We start from the raw sequence: 19,182 nt of genomic DNA on the forward strand, positions 1-19,182 counted from the left end.
GTCAACCAGAGCCAAAGGTACCAAGATTAGACAAATCCGTGTACTACCCATCATTCCCATGTTGGCTGAAGCGTCGTGCAATGCAGCTCCTATAGTTACTAGCGCCAGAGTTCCCTCTAATGTATTTATAGAAAACTATGATCCACACTACTGAGAATACAACTTTTGTGGGAATGGAAGCTAGCCCGCTGCCTTTGCCCGGGCTTTGCCGCCTTTTCGACCATTCGCATGTCCCGACATGATCCCTCTTCCGCTGTCTCCCGCGCTGGGAGAGCGAGGAGTGACGCTTAACCCCTCTCACCCGGTGGCGAATGTTGACTGTGGCGCCGCGCGCAAGGGGTCTCGTGACATTTCACGTGCGTGTGTCGGGGAGTGAGTCTGATCTCTCCGGGACAGCTTACAGTGAGCACACATTCTTTTTCCGTCCGTCGACTCCCGTTTTTGGGGCTCGTCAGACTCCGTTGACCGCAGAGGCCAAAGCCGACTTTTTGTTGCCCCTTTGCGAACGCTCGGTCAAGGGCGGTACAGTGTGCTAGTGCGTGGCTAAGCTACGCCGACCCTTATTTCTCCGAAGCCAACGCGAGAGCCTTTGCCCTTGCTCGAGCAACCCGGCCTTGGTCCCGGTTGCGCCGTGAATCACTTTTACCACGGAGACGTGCTCGCGACACCCTGTGTAGTACTTCTCACCCGTGACATGAATAAACCTATTTGCTTTCCCGCCGCGCCTTTGCAACGGGCTGTACTGCGTTTTGGTGTTGCCACACACGATGAAGTGTTGCTACCTTGAGCAGTACCGTGTTCTCGCCACGGCGCCGGATAACGCGTGCCCTGCGGCTCGCTAAGACCAGACTCACGCTAGAGGTCGTAATCCTTCGGGATACGTGTCACCACACTTTTCACAAATATATGTTGACTATTTCTAGGGCAATGACAATACAAAAGCATTGCTTTTGAGAACAATCGGCACTTCAGTCCTAAAATCTTGTACGTAGAAACCTTCTGTGGCAAACAGAGCAGCAGGCTAGCAAAAGGCACAGTGCACACAGTGCAAGTCTTCAATCTTGATCCCAGTGCACTTTCATGATGATGTGGAGCTGTTCATTTGTAAGGGATTATTGTACAGTTAAAGGGTCACTGGCAACTGTAGCGTTATGTGACAAAAGTGGGCATGCTTACTTAGTTTGTTCCCCCGATTCTAAAAATGTAGTTATTTTTTCTGTAGCTTCATTAGGTAATTAAATAATCAAGATAACAATTTCTATTGTTCTTACAATAGAGAAATAACCACCTGTCAAAAATTTATAAATGACATAGGGATTGACAGTAGAAAGCATAAGACATACAACATAGGAAGCACTTTCGGATGCCTAGGTTCTGTCACGTGCCCCAAGCAGCCCAATTGAATCGCGCGCTAGTGCTTCTCGATGGCGCGTATTTACTAAAAAAAAAAAAAAACAATGAGCAAGGCGAGCCAGCGGTGGCGGGAAATTGAAGATGAAGAACGACCCTTCCAAACGAGACTAAGATAAACACGATAGCTCGTGTGTAACGGAAACAATTCGGCGCGGAAAAAGCACAATTTCAGCGTCAATTTGCGCTCACATTCATCTCACAGGGATGTTATAAATTAATTTTGCGCCAGAAATAATGACGCGAGAAGCCAGAAACTTCTCAGATAGGTGCAAAAATAGGTACAGATTCCGAAATTGTCAGCTTCAAGGAGTCGATTTTTTTGCGATTTTTGGCCTTCTAAGACCTGTGTCCCCCCCTAAGTTTCTAATATACCATAGCCGTGGTTTGGGGTTAGGGTGTGCACACTTTAACAGGATTGATCGATTGACAATGCAAATTGTAGGTAGACAACGTGACCTCAATTTCTCGCTGAAATAAGCGCAACTGCATACATTCTGAGGCTGGTCAGCATTTTGATGCAGCGTGGCACAATTCATGATTTTCGCTCAGCTCGGTACAAAAATTGTGAACTGTATAAAATTTGTAGACTTGGCACAGCAGTTGCACCCCTGATCCACTAGCAAACAGAAAAAAAGCCGCACTGAAAACGCTAGTGCCCAACAGTGTGTAATCATAGTTGCATGCAACCTCTGCACTTTATACAAATATGAGAATGCGAGATTGCATCAGATGCTACAGGCTAGCACAAACTCGCACCAGCCTGGATAACTACAAGCCTTACAGATTACGCTGAATTTATGGTACAGCTGGGTTTTTAAATGAAACGCTAAATGTTTTTCTACATAATAACTGCATGTATGAACAGAGTTTCTGCATGTTCAAACAATTACAATAAGTTTTTTCTAGACACTGCCTGCATCTCGGCAAGGTTCCCCAATTGTGGTGCACGTGCTACGAACAATACAGAGGTTATTCACGCAGTTTGTTAACAACATGAAATGGCAACAGAACCAACCTGAGCGCTGGCAGTTATGTCTTCCCGAGCTTGGTCAGTGAGCCCAGCCAGGGCATCCACCGGCTCTCGTTCACAAGGGTCCAGCAATCCAGGGCTCCCTAGAAGGGTGATGAGGGGAAGTTCACAAGGTGACAAGTGTTTCCATTCACAAGGAAGACACCGTTTGGTAAAATAACTCCATGCTCACATACAGGTACGGCAATATATCTGCCAACTATGGGCTAAGAAATAATTATTTCATTCACTGTACAATTGAACCCTATGACAGAACTGACAGAGCGTGGAAAAATATCTGCTTGAAGCAACAATTTTGTTGTGGCCGACCTGAGCTAGTAAAACAACAAAATCTTCATTTCCAAACTTCAGAAAGAATCAGCTGTCTCCATTCTTTCCCAGCAGCATCATGAGAAAATTTTCATGAATGCATAGCAATGCCACATTGAAAAGCACTAGTTGACGGCATAGACACTAGTGTCTCTGCCGTCAACAAGGTATCCCAGAACGTTAAGATGCAGACATACATACCTGCCAAATTCAAAGATTCTGAATCCGGGAGATTTCCGCAATGGGGGGAGGTGCGCTGAATTATTTGCTCCCCTGCTTTTTTTCAGTACCAAAAAAAAAAACTCAAGACAAACAAACAAATAACATCGTGAAAAAGAAGAGGGGGTGGGGGATCTCAATCGCAAGCGCTAACATCATCGTTGCAGTCTTATAGTGGCTTAGAGTGGCCGAACACACGAGGGTAGGGTTTCCCACTAAATTTAAAGAAGGATCAACACAACTAACAGAATCTATTTTCATCAAAACAACTCGCGTATGTCTTCCTGAGACACAGGTGAACGGACGAGACTGCGCAGCTGGCTGCTGAAAAACCGTGGGTCAAAGCTTGGGTCAAGGCTTTGCTCACTACTAGATTCTTCTGACAGGAACGCCAAAATGCGCCTGGCCCTTTTCAGAATCAGCAATAAATGCAGTAATAAAAAGAAAGTTAGGTCGCGTGCCCTTTCGCAATTGACATATACGTACACCGTTTGGAAACAGCTTCGTTGTTACACCTCACTCATCTTCGATAATTTAAGGGGAGATGCGAGTCGAAAAATCGCAAGTTTAGCGAAATTTCTCGTATTTCCGATTTTTATTGCATTGTAATCTTCAAATTTTCTTCTTTCATCTGTGAAAATTTCAAAACTAAATTCGAACCGCAAAATGCAAAAAAATGTGTATGAAGGCATCGCGGTGGCTCAAAATTTCGTGATTCTGCGCCGATATTGGCCATCTTTGACTGCGTGCTGCTCCCCGTCGCAGTGCCGTCCGCCATTGCGATCGGTTGGGAAAGTTGCGTCCGGCCTTCTTCTTACAACTCCGACAACCGCCAGTTTCGTACGTGGGCAAAAAAAAATAAAAAACGAGGCCTTTGTATCACGTGATTTGAGCGGTTTGAAACGCGCGGCACCCTAAGCTGCATTGCCATTGGCTACCGAGTCATTGTCAGCTGTGTTGGCGGCGGCCATCGGCATTTGGCCCGTCTGCTTTTCTGCGCGTCTACGTATATTTCCGCGATGACAAGCCCGAAAAAGTGCAACGTGAGACCGCAGAAGTTTCGAACGAAGCACAAGTTCAAGGGAAGGCGGCGTAAAGCGCCCCGAACGACGGCGACGAACGAGAACGCGCCTACGTGTGCTAGGCCTGACGGCGGCATCGACGAGTGCGCGAGCGACAGTGGCTGCGATGAAGGGATTGACGCTGCGCTTTCTTTCGTCAGTGCTTCGGAAAAGAAGCTCGGCTTCTTCGAAAAAGACGAAAGACAGCACGATGAGGTTTGTGCAACGACAGTTTTGTGCGACACCCTCTTGCTGACGGCACTTGTGGCAGGTGCGGCATGTCCTGCTTGCGGTATTCAAAAACTTGCCGTTCGGGAGCCGGCAAAAAAACGCAAGGGACTTTCGTCGCTCCTCGAACTTCATTGCGAAAACAGCGAATGCTCAGCGGCTGTTCTTTCGTGCTCCTATACGTCACTGCGTGTTACGGCGGACGGCAGCAGCCGAGTGAGCTAACGGTACGACAGTGGGAGCTCCCGAGATAGTTTCGCTGTAAATGTGAAGGCGGTGGTGGCTGCACGCACTGTCGGCATTGGGCATGAGCAATTGTCAAGATTTTGCTCCATTATTGGACTCCCAAAGCCAATGCACCACCGAGGATTTTTTTCGATAGCAAAGAAGGTGCACACCGCTGCCATGGCAGCTGTGAGTGAAAACTTGCGCCGATCCAGAGAGTTGACGAAAGAAGTAGCAGGCGAAACTGATGTGGCTGTTATGTTCGACGGCACTTGGCAGAAGAGGGGCCACAAAAGCCACAACGGGATTGGCGCAGTTATCTCCTTAGATACTGGCCTCTGCTTAGACTTCGAGGTCATATCAAATTACTGCCTGACATGCAGTAGGCACAAGGATATGGGCCCAGACGAGGAAGTGTGGCAGGCATTCCATGGCCCAGTCTGTGAAAAAAATGCAGACTGTTCCTCCCATGCCATGGAAACGGAGGCTGCAATGTGCACTTGGCAGAGAACATTGACTTATGACACCCCACTGCATTTCATGACATTCTTGAGTGACTGTGACAGCAAAGCATATAGTGCAGTTAATATAGAAAAAGAAGACTGCACTAATCATGTGGCCAAGAGACTTGGCACCGCGCTACGGAAGCTGCATGTGCCATTACCACGAGGGCAGAAAATGAAAGAGCCAGCCATTCAGAAGCTCCAAACATACTATCAGATTGCCATAACAAGCAACAGGGGGAGTGTACGGGATATGTACACTGCAGTATGGGCTTCGTACTTCCACTCATGCTCTACTGACAATGCTGGCAGCCACAAGTTTTGCCCTGCAGGAACAGAGTCGTGGTGCAAACATCAACGCGCTGAAGCACTTGGTGAACCTGCACCACGCCACACACCTCTCCTGACAAAAGCACAGGGATTGGCTGTTTTGCCCATTTATAAGCGGCTAACGGATGAGAAGCTCCTTGCTCGATGCATCAAAGGGAAAACCCAGAACGCATCGGAATCCCTGAACAGCAAAATTTGGCTACTTTGCCCCAAGACTAAGTTTGTCTCCCGAACGGTTGTCGAGACTACCGCAGCTATGGCAATCCTGTGGTTCAACAAGGGTCATGCTACTTTTGACCACATCCTGGAAGAGCTCAACATACTGCCATCTAAAGATCTAGTTACTTTCAGTGATTCCCGCGATGCGAGGCGCATCAAGAGAATGTCCGAGCGACTGACAGCAGAAGCAAGAGCCCACCGTCGTCGTGAAGTGAAAAGGGCACGGCTAGAAGAGAGTGCTCGCAAGGACCGTGAGGGCACAACCTATGCTGCAGGACAGTTCTAGTAACTTGCAGTGTTTTTCAAAGTTCTGTTGAACATTATGGCCAAAGATTATGCATTTCTAACAACTCTGTGATAAAAAAAAAAAGGTTTCAAACTTTCAAATGCGTTTTTCTCCTTTTGCAGTTTTGTGTGATCTGTGCTTCTTATACACGCTAGTTCGTATACTTAGAATTGTCATACCTCTATGAAATTTTGCACATAGCATGATGAAGGCCCATAGAGTGCAAGTATCTATTCAGATTGTCAGTGCTGCTTGATTATGTTTTTCAAAAATTACGTAACATTGAAAGCCCTTGGCAACTAGAGCCATAGTAAATTTTTCTATTTTATTATTGTATTTCACCTTTTTACACACAAAATTTATATAGTTTTTTGCACTCTACAGTTCCAAAGGATTATAGTCAGCTATATCTGCATGCTTTATCTCAAATTTTTATAGGTCAGAATTGTTGCATAACAATGGCCATAATTTTGCAGTATCAGACCTGCAGAAAGAAAACCAAGCAATCTACATGAAATTAATGACATATTTGAAAAGAGGAGAAAAAACTCTATTAGCATGCCAATTTGTGTTAAATTCAGACTCTTATTAAAGAAAATCCTTTTTCGAGTAGCAGCTCCCCTTAAGGGGAAATGCCTTAAGAGGAAATGCCTTCATCGCAGCCACTGTCGCTCGCGCACTCGTCGATGCCGCCGTCAGGCCTAGCACACGTAGGCGCGTTCTCGTTCGTCGTCGTCGTTCGGGGCGCTTTACGCCGCCTTCCCTTGAACTTGTGCTTCGTTCGAAACTTCTGCGGTCTCACGTTGCACTTTTTCGGGCTTGTCATCGCGGAAATATGCGTAGACGCGCAGAAAAGCAGACGGGCCAAATGCCGATGGCCGCCGCCAACACAGCTGACAATGACTCGGTAGCCAATGGCAATGCAGCTTAGGGTGCCGCGCGTTTCAAACCGCTCAAACCACGTGATAAAAAGGCCTCGTTTTTTATTTTTTTTGCCCACGTACGAAACTGGCGGTTGTCGGGGTTGTACGAAGAAGGCCGGACGCAACTTTCCCAACCGATCGCAATGGCGGACGGCACTGCGACGGGGAGCAGCACCCAGTCAAAGATGGCCAATATCGGCGCAAAATCACGAAATTTTGAGCCACCGCGATGCCTTCATACATACTTTTTCTGCATTTTGCGGTTCGAATTTAGTTTTGAAATTTTCACAGATAAAAGAAGAAGGTTTGAAGATTACAATGCAATAAAAATCAGAAATACAAAAAATTTCGCTAAAAACGCGATTTTTCGACTCTCATCTCCCCTTAAGGCACTATCTCATGCAAGCTCTCCCTGCACTGCCCGCGCACTCCATGAAAGCATTTGACGGCTTTCTTTTCGCGCAATTGTTTAACCACAGCAGTGGTATCTGTTGCGATATCAAGGAGCACCCAGAAGCAGTTAGCCAACTTTGTCGCTACCTCGCAGGACGACCACACTGCTGCTGTTGACAACGGCGTACGGCGCCTCGCGTTTCCAGGCACCATCTCTGATAGCGAGTGACTTTTATCGGTGCAGATAACATAGCTGTTTCTGCCTGCATCGATACGGAGATCACGACCGACGTTGCCAGTACGACGGAGGTGTAATACCTCTGCGATTGACGCTGCTGACCGCCTTTTCATTTACTGCGCTACAGAGCTTGCATTAGCATTCAGCGTCAATGCTGTTGTGAGTGAAGGAACCGAATTTTTTTTATTTGAAAAGCTTTAACGATACTAAGGATGACTGGAACTTGGCGGTGCGCAAAAAAAGCCAGGCATGTTTAAGGGGGAACGAGGGCCTTAAAAATGTTTTTTATTTATCTACTGTCATGAAAATTACTGCGCATGCACATTATTGAATATATATTTCATTCTGCGAACAGATTTCAAATGTCTTAATTAGTAAAAAAGTAATAAATGATTTCCACATTATATTTAGGTATTTCCTTACGGGTTGTAATGGTAACTCACAATAAAAAAGTTGGTTTTCGAAACCACGTGTTTCCCCTAAAAGGTTCATCCCACAGGCTGAAGCAAACTAGATGCCAAAATGGCTATTTGTTTGCTCAGAAATGATTAACCTGGAAAGTAAAAATGAGCTTCCAGTAATTAGCTGGTAGTTATCATAATTGCGACTCTGTCAAGGTTGAGAGAAAAAAAATCTTCAGCCTGTAGTTCAAGTGCTGCGGAAAAGAGTGGTACCAAGTTTGTTTAGATATCTTCACAGAAACTTGTTCAAGCCTTTCGTGAGGCAGATTAACTTCACAAAACTAAGAATGCCAAGAAAATTTGTTTCAAGCTTTAAAAACATTTGTAATTTCACATATTAAGCTTTAAACAAAAAGAAATGGTATTTTGCCATAATACAAATAAAATTATTCCAAAACATACTTTTGACTACAATCGAACCTCAATATATCGAACACGGATATATCGAATTATTGCCTATATCGAACGGTTCCTATATCACGCGGGAAATCGCATGCATTATTGTTTTTTTATTTCGAACAAAGTTTGACATATAATGGATGTATCGAACTCGGCCACCCCAAACCGCCCGCGCTCCATTGACAGGCGGCGAGCTTCCCCGCAACTCTCGAAAGTAGCGGTACAGCGGCGGGCGTTTATGAATGCTGCACCAATGCCTCCTCTAGAAAGATGCCTGAGGAATGGCTCGCGCTCCCAGGGGAGTTGGCCTGCAACTGTGCACCACAGTTTCGGAGGCTATGCAAAGTGTTGCGTTGTTGCACCGTTCGCCACAGGTGACGCTAGCGACCGAGAACATTTTCAAAATGAAGGAGAGAAAGGGTGTGGCAGCTGTTTTTTTTTTTCTCATGCGGCAGGCATCTGCCACTTAACGTAGCGACGTACATATGCCACTTTAACGTAGCGACGTACGCGCGCCGCAGCCTTGCAGCTTGCAGTCGTTGCAGTCTCTATGGTGTCAACGGCACACTGCGCACTTGTTGCAAGCTCCTCCCCAGTAGCCTCGGCAGGCATCGGTCGTTGTGCTCGCAGTGTTCGTGCAGAGTCTTCATTTGGCTGCTCAGCAGTAGGTCCGGTGACAATCTCCACATCCGTGAGCTCCGCCGTGAGCTCACAACGGCGGAGCTCAGGGATGTGGAGATTGTCGCCGAAGCCACTGCTGAGCAGCCAAATGAAGACTGCCTACGTGGATTTTGCAAGCGCTGATGGTGCCCCGCTCCCGACATCAGCTGAGGTCGTTGCTGCCTTGGCCCTTGTGCGCCGCCAATGCGGCGCGATTGAAGGCACCGGCCTATCACTTATGGATCGCCTGGACTATATTCAGGTCGCAGTCGTCAAACACGCCATGGCCAACAAAAAGTAGGCTACTCTTTTTCAATATTTTAAACCAACACAATAAATACTATGTTTGAATGTTCAAGTGAGTATTTACTGCACCACGCTTGAACAGTTCGTTGGTTGTTTTCAGCAAGCTGTTGACGCATTTTTTTCGCGATTTTTTTATATAGAATTCTGGATATATCGAACTATTTCGCGATCACCGCGCCGTTAGATATATCGAGGTTCGACTGTATAAGTATTTCAAATTGCAATTTTTGCAAGTCAGCACTTTTTAAATTTTGTGCTATTTTAAGACCCTCGTCCCTCCCTTAAGGACTATTTTCATGCGAAATAAAGTGTGGTAACCTGCAAAGTTCCCACCTCATTCTTTATCATACTGTAAGCAAATAGTCATGTTAGCACTTGTTACAGTTTCCAAAAATTGTTTTCAATGACTGGAATGCCTTAATATAGGCTTTCTATACGCATATGTTGTATTTCAAAATTTCGATATATCGAACTATTTCACAATCCCCATTTAAGTTCAATATATCCTAGATCGACTGTATATCAACACAGAAAATGGTCCTTGATTATTATTACTAGTTTTTTTCACGCAGCCTACGGCGATCACACGCACAAGCTATCAGGAGTGAAAAGGAACCACAAAAGGAAGCGCGAGACTGCAAATGGTTCCTACTTGTTCCATACATGCCTTTTAAAAGGGACTGTCTACCGCTCGGAAAATATTTTCCAATTGAGGCACAACGAGATCGTTCACCACATCGACGGCAATGAGCGTGGTTTTGTCCCATAAAAAAGGTATTGTAGTTTTGATTTGACGTTGAAAGTTCACTGAAAGAGACTGCTAACGTCACCCATGTGGTCAGTCTATTAGTAGGACAAGAAATCCAAGCAGGTAGACTTATTTTTGCTTAAAAGCGAATAAATATAACTTGAAATTCTATTGTACGTGCTTGAGGAAGCTTGAAATTGTGCCAGAACTTTTTTTTTCTTTTTTTCTCACGCGCTGAAAGAGGTGCCTGGTGGTGCTGTTTTCACTTGCCTGCGTGCCTATCAGCAAAAGCGGAGAAACGCATGCACTGGCGTTGGCCACCACTCACAAGAACAACAGAAGATATATGCGTGCATAAAACGACCACTAAGGTATTTGTTTTATTATTAAACAAAACTTGATGCCTTCAAAAACCGCACGCAGTTTCAGTCTTCGATTGGCACCAGCAGTACCATCGTCACAGCCTCCAATGACCAGGGTCGTGGGCATTTATTCCACCAATGGAAGGAGACCCAACGCTTATAGAAAAATTATGTTTTAGAAATGTCAACACACTTTCCAGAGAAACTGCTGCAAGGTTAGACACTTGAGATTGTACCCTTTTTATTGCAACACAAAACAGAAAAGCAGTGAAGGACGATAGACAGTCCCTTTATTCACCTCGCTCGCTCTACGAAATTCTTGAGGCAAAGCTTCTTAATGAATTACTCATTAGAATGTTGCCTTTGCACTTCCACCAGTGGACATGTGAACACTGCCCCCTCGCATACACTGATGCCTCATGACCAGGACTGAAGATAACATGCATGCAACTCTATTCCTACCAGGTAGCAAGATGCCGCCAGCCACAGCTTCCAGGACACGTCGTAGTGCATCACCGGGTGTCAATGGCTGACCTGCACTGCTCAGCACCTTCTCCACCAAAAGCTCTAGGGCCTGCACATACGCAAAACAAGGGCAGGACTCTTTAAGCAAACACTTAGAAATAGAAGGTTTTGTGTTGTGCATATTTCTTGAGAAGTCAATTACCCAACTGCTGCACTAGAGATGCTATGAGGGTTGTACTAGAAGTAACGTTACCATATTTCTTACAAATAGAAAACAATGTTTATTGTCATAATACATCGCCGAAAAGCTTACACTTCTGTGTATTTTTGCGTGTGTAAACATAGCTGTATAAACATAGCTTCAGTTTGTTTTTTTTATCAACACATTTTTGGAGACTGTTCTAGCTTTTCTATGCACAAGTCAAAAAAACCTCTCACTAGCCTGTTAAAAAAGTGTGACCTCTGCTCGAACTTCACCGTTACTCTTGAAGGGCGGTGGCGGTAAACCAGAGTGATGCCACAGACGAGGTTGTTTTGTTTCGAGGGTGTAATGAAACACCTACGTTTCATCTCTCATGTCAATAGAGCTCAATAACTTCTCTTTGTTGCCTCCCTGCACCATTTTTGGATGTGCTGAATGGACATGCACTCTGCCCCATAAACTACAGTCATTTGCCTATGAATCTCCATGGGCGGTAACTTTCTTGCATGGAGAAAAGAGACTACTACTGGTGAGGATCTGATGTGCCCCTGCGACCATTTTGCAGGCATTCCGCCGTACGGCCACTCCTTTTCCTTTCCTGTGCTCTGGTAACAGCGCGTGGCGATAGGTGGCACCACATGCGGTGCGTGTTCTCGAGGGCTGCGAGAGTCAGTGAGGCCGAGTAGCATGCATACCAGAAAGGGTGTCTCCTTCGTTGGCCAGCGCCTGATAAGCAGATGGTTTTCCTTCGTTTGCGTCCCCCTTGCAAATCGCCAGATTGTAGCCTGCCTGGGTGCCTAGGCATCCCCGGCAGGCGTGCTTACCTGGGTGTTAGCTTAGGTGCCGTGCGCTAAATCAACTAGCAGTGCCTAGCGCTTGAAGTGGCCGTACCATGCCAAACCGCACTTGCTGGAGGCCTACCTGTATGAGGTTTGCCCTAACTCTCGCGACAAGGCACAGTGGCCATCGTGACAGTGCGCAGCATAGCCGCGAGGGACCTTTTCCCGACATGCGTGCTGAATCTCACCATAGCCAGCTGCGAAGTCCTCGCGGTCTCCCCTTTATAACGATCGTTCGCGTGCAGAAGCCTTCATTGCCCGTGTCTCAGAAGCGGACGTTGCACTGTTGTTTAGGGTGCCGCCAAAGGCAAAGTGTGTGGTGGTCACCGCATACTTGAACATTGCACTTGGCGGGACCGGCTATCGACACTTCCATCTCCGACGGCTACCAAGCAAACACTGAGCAACGTACCGAATTATGTACAAGAGGGCTCAAAGGTGTGCCACTATTCACGACACCTTCCCTTGGAGCATGAGATCATTAGGAGCCTTACTTTTGGTACAACCCTCCTACCTGGTGGTTTCAAACCCAACATAGCTTCACTGAGCTGGCAAGAACAGGCCCATTCAACTTGTCTAATGGGTCACACAGCCACGGTTTAATAGTGTCTGCTACGTTAAGTAGGACCGAGCGTACTGCATACATATTGTAGGGCTGAAACAGCAACTGCTAGTCAATGTAATACATAGGCAGCACATTACTGCAAGATAGCGAGTTGCCGATACTACTAAAAGGCATGGTAAATGTTGATTAATTTGACTGATTTATATCTGGGGTTTAATGTCCCAAAACCACCATATAATTATGGAAGACGCTGTAGTAGAGGGCTTCGAAAATTATGACCACCTGGGATTTCTTAACAGACACCCAAATGTGAGCACGCGTGCCTGCATTATTTTCGCCATTATCACCTCTATCTAAAATGCAGATGTTAATTGTTGACGAAAAGGACTGATGTGCTTCATGGAGTTGTATGGAAGTGCATTCCACATGAACTTCAATGAGTGCCCAAGTTGAATAAAACAATAATGACTATGCTTGTGCAAATATTTGCATGAATAATGTTATATTCCAATTGACTGTGAACTGAATTACTGAAAATTTTGAATTATTGAAAATGACTGAAAACATGCATATAAGTCCACAAGCAACGCAATGTAAAGGTGGTTTCACTGCAGTATAGGTGTGCTTGCTAAGCCGTGAAAGCACCTATTCAGATGTACATTAGTCCTCATGTAACCATCTGCAAAAGTGGTTTCCCTGCAGTGTAATGGTGCCAAACCTTGAAAACGCATCTATAAAAATCTGCACTGCCATAAAGCCACATTTCCAAGTTAAGGGGGGACATGGGCCTTGGGCAAAACATTTATTGCTACTGCTACTAGAGTAATGAAACTTGCAGGTAATATGTAATTTAATGTGCTGATTTCAAATATGCAACCAGTTTTTCTGTATCTCACGAAGAAAAAATTTTATACAACTTTTTCTGTTTTACACTTCTGGTATGACTGGCAAAAAATATTTTACAATAACCAAGCTAAAAATTATATTTATATATTCCTGAATGCTCAATGAGTGCAAGAAGCATAATTTCGTGTTTCTACATTTATTTTATCCCAAGTTATAAAAGTTCAAAAATTTTTATTGAGACATGAATTCTTTGTCTGTTGTTTGCCCAAAATTTCAAAATGTTTCAGGGTGAAGAAACATTGTATTATAGGCATATTGCACTCTTTGGGAGTCTAGCTATAAGACAAAAAAAAACCCATTAAAATTGGATGATTAGAAGGGTAACAACAGCCACCCAGAAAATTGGAGACGGCCAATAAAAGTGTTTTGAGAAAAGTGGGAAAAACTAATAGACATGTGAAAAAAGCCTTTTATTCTCCTGGATGGGCGAAATTACAACAGCCAGTGGCTCAGAAGGCTCCTGGAGAATAATCTGGGTAGGGCTTTCCTCTTTGCCTCTGCTTTGCAGCTGCCTGAAAGGCTGCTGATGACCCCCTCTTCCTTTCTGCATTGATAGTGCGTTGGGAGTCCTTTTCATTAGCCCTTCGGCTACCCTTGGCGGTTTGCTCTACTTGGAGCTCTCGCAATATGCTTGAGCTGGCATTGTGGGTGCCAAGGTTGAACCTCATCACAGCCTCTCCAACTGCTGCCGCGACTGCATATAGTGAGGCATTTTTGTCTTTGGGCGCGAGGCTCCAAATGACTGAATGCAGTGCCTCATTAGCGTTCCGAGTTTGTCCTCTCAGGCACCGCTGCAGCAACTTCTTGTCAGCCAGACGCTCAAAAATGGGCCGCAGTGCACTGCTGACCGCTTCTGGCAAGTTGTACCTGCTTTTTGGTGGTGGTTCGTTTTTTGCCATGGCCGAGTTATATTTACACCATGAGTCGGGACCATCCGGACAGAAGTTATGATTGGGCTTCTCATCTGTCGACGTAATGTGATAGAATGTGGCCCACACTGCGTTGTGCATTTTATCTAAGTCTCCAGCAAAAGACTTGATAGCCCATCCATAATAGCTGGAGATCTTGGTGATCAGGTCTGCGGTCAGCCGTCCTTTACCACTAATGCGCTGCGCATCACCTGACTTGTGCTTTTGCACAAGAATGCGAAGCGCTGTGCCCATTCGCTTCTGAATGTGGTTGGTGCACTCTTCTTTTACCACAGGAATAAAGCCATAAACTTTGGTTTCATCAATGGCAATGAATGAGCGGCTATCACCATCACAGAGCATGGTTGTATACCTGAGGCCATGCAGAGAGAGTGAACGTTGAAACAGAATCTTTGCTGCCTCAACTTCCATTTGGCCTGCCGCAGAAATTGGAGAGAACCACGTAATCTAGCACATATCCTGTAAATAGCTCAATCACGGTGGCCACACCAATGTGAGAAGAGTGTCCACGTGTGTGCCATGAGCCATCAAAACAAACAGCAATGTTACCCGGATTTCCAAAATTCAGGTCACTGTACAGCTGTTTCACTTCGGCAGCACACTTTGCCAAGTTCTCAGAGCATGCTTTTGCCGTAGCTGGGTTCAGCTTGGTCTTCAAATAATGCTGGTAGGTCTTATTGTGAAGACCTCTGTGAGAAACTCCAATGGCAGAAAAAATGTCATTTAGGGCAGTCTGCCCATTCCCCGTGCTTTGCACCGCCCGTGCAGCGAGAATATTTATTTCGAAGGGATTGCACGTCGCCGAGCCAGCAACTCGCCGCGAGCTCCACTGCGATCGCAGTTCACCGCAATTGCTGCACGACACTGTCAGTTTCACGGCGATGCCGTACTCACGCGTGTCCCTCTCAATAGTTAGATCACCACGGCACACACGGCAACTACCAACCTCGAACAGGTTATTTACAAGGTCCAGGTCAACAACCGTATACGCCGTGGTTGAACTCGGGGCACTGTCACTCGCGACGCACTTCATTTTCCTTTCCGTCGCCGATACTGACGCTAGCTGGGAAAGTCTCTGCTGCGTTTGTTGCTCGCGCAAAGCACAATCTGCACTTGTTAAAAAAGTCGAGTCCAATCTTGTGCGCTCAGGCCGCGCAGCTCCGGTGTCCTGCACGGCCGCTGCCGCAACCGTCGGGGCGAAGTCCAGGGCGTGCGCGTCAGTCGCCGGCTCGCGTTCCGCCGTTGTGTTATCTGATGCCGGTCCAAGGTGCACAGCGGGCTCCGTCGAAGGCAGCGATGCATTTCTTCGCTTCGCAACACGCTTCCGTCGCGATTTGCCGAACTTGTGCACGGTGCGAAATTTCCGATAACCGTTAGGCATGGCGCACGACGACAGACGACAATGGCCTCTTTCAAAATGACGGCAGTTCGTTTTCGCTGCAAGCAGCCGGAAACAACCACGGACCAATGAGGAGGCGCACTTTTGTCACGTGGCGGCTGTGGGCCAATGAGATAGCTAGGTTTCGTTTTCTTTTTTGTTTGATTATTCAGTTACAGCGTATCACTGAAAACTCGCGTTTGGCTGAAAAAAAAGGGCGAAGGATGCAGTTTCAAAGGAGGCCAAGATGGCTGCGCTCCGTGGCACGGTTGCAAATCGGCGGCGGCGCGAAACTGATCGTTTTATGGCGTTTACCGCAAGCGAAACTAGAAAGTTCGCGTAGTAAATATGATCGTCCGGGAAAACTATACTGTTTACAGGCCTAGAGTTTTGCGAGAACGTGCAGGAAGATGTCCTGAATGCAACAACAACAGAATTGAAAAATCGTTTTTTTCGCTATTTTTTCGCTTTCAAGACCCGTGTCCCCCCTTAAATGAATGTATTATCCTGACCTCGATTCATTTTTCAAATTTAAAATCTTGTTATACCGACTTATATGCTTTAAATAAAGCAAGTTTCAAAACGCAACATACTTTACAGGCTATCATTGACATTCTACTCAGTCAAATCCTGCTGTAAAAAAAAAAAACATTTCCACAGGCCTTGTTCCACTTTTTAAAAAATATTTTGCAGGTTAATTATATGCCCCCCCCCCCCCATGTGATACTATGCGATATATACACTATCCGAATTCGAACCTAAATATGACTATTCACACAAGCATACTAATGACACCCTTTACGCATCAAACAATGAGGTTGAAGCTGCCTGTCCCAAATAAAGCCAGGTGAAAGTTCGACCTACCCACGAGTTGAGGGTACTCCATGTGGGTACACGGTTGCAAAGGTCCCTCAGAATTCGGATGACCATGACACATGACTGCAGACCACTTGCCCTAGCCTGCAAAACGTGGCGAGCGCGCACACCAAAAACCCACCCCCCAAAGACAACCCCAGGTCAGCCCAAAACAAAATCAACACAACCATCGCCACACATCCCAGATAAATACACACAAAGACAACGCCGGCTGTTCCGGTCATATGGTTACATCCACAGAGCCTGCCTCAAGGCCGTTTTCTGCAGACAAAGTTCTGGTTTACTTTTTTCAAGCCGCCTAAATAAGGCATAATATATGCAGCAAGCTTACAGGCCTGGCTGGCAATGCTAAGGTATCAATGATGCTTATTATACAAATAGAATGGGGGTTCTCGACTTGGATGTAGAAACAGCGCAAATATAATGACACAGGCTGAAGAAGAGACGAGAAGGCGCCACATGCTTTCTTAGAGAGCTGCTGAAACTGCACTCTCCAGTGACAAGAATATTCAGTATAGGGGCTGACCAGCCCCCACTGCAAGCCTGGATAAAGAGGCTGCACATAACACTGTGAGAATCTCAATGCCTCTAGAGAATGGGGAAGCACGGCTTCGTATGCGTGTACAGCTGCCTTGTTTAAATAGCAATGACATTATTTTTGTGTGTAGTCACCACTGGTTAGGAGTCCAAAAAGTTACTTTTCATTTTCACAGCCGTTGATCTCATGCTAACACAACATGCACTGACCCTACAGGCGCCGTGTGTTATTAGGCATACAAGCATGGCCGGATTCACAAAGGCTCTTAATTTCACTCAAATTTCATTGTAAGAGCCACACTGCAGCAGCAAACAAGCCTGGGCTGAAACCACACAGTGCAACCATTGGTGTGCCACAGCACTGGCCAATGTCGTCGTTTGCCGGAAAAAGCACCAACCCCATGCCAAGTCCCATGCTGCTTTCAATTCACGCAGACAGTTCTGGCAAGCATGATTTAAGAAGATTACACGCTATCCTCATAAGTTGCATCTCTCACAACAGCATCGTGATGACTCATTTGCTATAAAGATTTTCATTTTCAGCACGAGAGTCTTCCGTCGAATGCAAGCAGTGGGATGGTATGAGGACTGTTTTGAGCATTTAGAGTCCTGTGCCTCTCATGAAACCCAGGCTATGTTTCATCTAGTTTGAGAACCTCCAATCTAGATCACGGTCACACATACTTTAGAAGACGTCGTCAAGTCATAGCAGCACAGCAACACGTTTGAGATGAAGAAAGCCCGTTGCTCCGGCTCAACACTGAAACACACTGGCACCACACTTTCCTGCTTGTTGAAAAAACAAAATTCTATGCTTTGGCCATGGAAGGCCTGAAAAATTCCCATAATAAAGTTAGAAGCATGCAGCTTTATCCCTCACTTCGCCTACATGGGGTAGTGAGGTTATGCAAGCGGCAGTTTAATTGCGGCCTGTGCAACCTACATTGCCATCTTATGCTAATGAACACAGCACAGTTAAAAAATTAAAAAATCTTGCAAACAGATGAACATGGGGCCAGTGCACTTCATTAATACACTCACCATAAGCAAGTGAAACGCATTTGCCAGCCATCCCCTCAGGACGTCACAGTTTTCCCTTTTCCAATGCAAGTTGAGCTGACTATAATACAGTCCCACTTGGCTAGCTTTCAAATGCATGCCTACCCTGAGGCAGACAACTTCAGTGCACAAGCAACAAGATGAGTCAGGTGTCCAACTTTCCAGCCCCATGTTTTCATTATTTTTATTCATTTACAGCCTTCTCAATAGTTTTTTTTTTCTTTCGTTAGGCCCAGCATTTTGAGGCAACATACTCATATGCAACACTAGTACAGAGGTGGGGACAAACGGCAATACAAATAAAAATATAAAGGGAGGAGGCGCATACCCCATGTGGGGGGTGCACACACACTCTGCGTTACAAGACATAAGGCTGAAAAGGTTTCCCAACCTGGAACCACTTGGCATGGCGCAAGGCGGCTAGAGCATCCAGGCATTTCTGCCTGTCCAGAACATCCGGCGGGTCTTTTACACTGGCTAGAAACCAGACGGCAAAAAGGAGGGAGAGAGAGAGGCCCACGGGGGGCACAGCCAGTTAGTCGCCTCACGGCCGGGTGTTTGACCCCTGGGCACCTTCCGTCAGGAACGGTGGGGGTCAAAAATCCTCCCAGGCTACTACACAGCAACAATTTGCGGTACAAGACAGACTGAAAGAAAGGGACCAATGCTCCCACGACTACTAAACACTTTTTGCGCTAGTGTTCTTCAAAACCCACCCTGGGTGCCTGCCGCTTTTCCGTCCATCATTTCGCCAGCTGGTTGCTATTTTCACCACTCTCATAAAACCATCTTAGTGAAATCAGCGCAAGCAGGAACAAAGCCACTATGCCTCTTTGTCGAAGACAAGTGCTCATGCCATGAATATCAGTTGCGGCAAGGTCACACTGGCAAGTTGCAGAGGTCACACTGCTCTCGTAGATTCACTCACCAAACCATAGTGAAACTGAGCACCATTTGAATGCATCTGTTCCAGGTCAATTCAAATTGCCAGCATTTGGTTTGCCAATCAACATATTAGCTTGAATTATAACTATTCAAGAATGTATAGCTATGTGCCAAGTCTAAATGCTCATTTCACAAGGGCCTTATAAAAGTTCCTTTAGCAAGGCAATT

General features: G+C 46.0%; 1 protein-coding gene across 2 annotated transcripts in view; it reads right to left on the bottom strand.

Annotated features, from left to right (window-relative positions):
• Zn72D (Zinc-finger protein 72D) overlaps positions 1–19,182 on the bottom strand; it is a 139,319-nt gene that overhangs the window by 21,882 nt on the left and 98,255 nt on the right. For both annotated transcript variants that reach the window (XM_037412247.2, XM_037412246.2), the window contains exons 12-15: positions 18,461–18,546; positions 16,462–16,557; positions 10,776–10,887; positions 2,429–2,526 (exon numbers count right to left, since the gene is read on the bottom strand). In XM_037412247.2, coding sequence (XP_037268144.1) covers positions 2,429–2,526; positions 10,776–10,887; positions 16,462–16,557; positions 18,461–18,546 — 392 coding nt within the window. The remainder of the gene's footprint in view (positions 1–2,428; positions 2,527–10,775; positions 10,888–16,461; positions 16,558–18,460; positions 18,547–19,182) is intronic.

Source organism: Rhipicephalus microplus, chromosome 1 (assembly GCF_043290135.1).
Source record: "Rhipicephalus microplus isolate Deutch F79 chromosome 1, USDA_Rmic, whole genome shotgun sequence".
Taxonomy (NCBI): domain Eukaryota; kingdom Metazoa; phylum Arthropoda; class Arachnida; order Ixodida; family Ixodidae; genus Rhipicephalus; species Rhipicephalus microplus.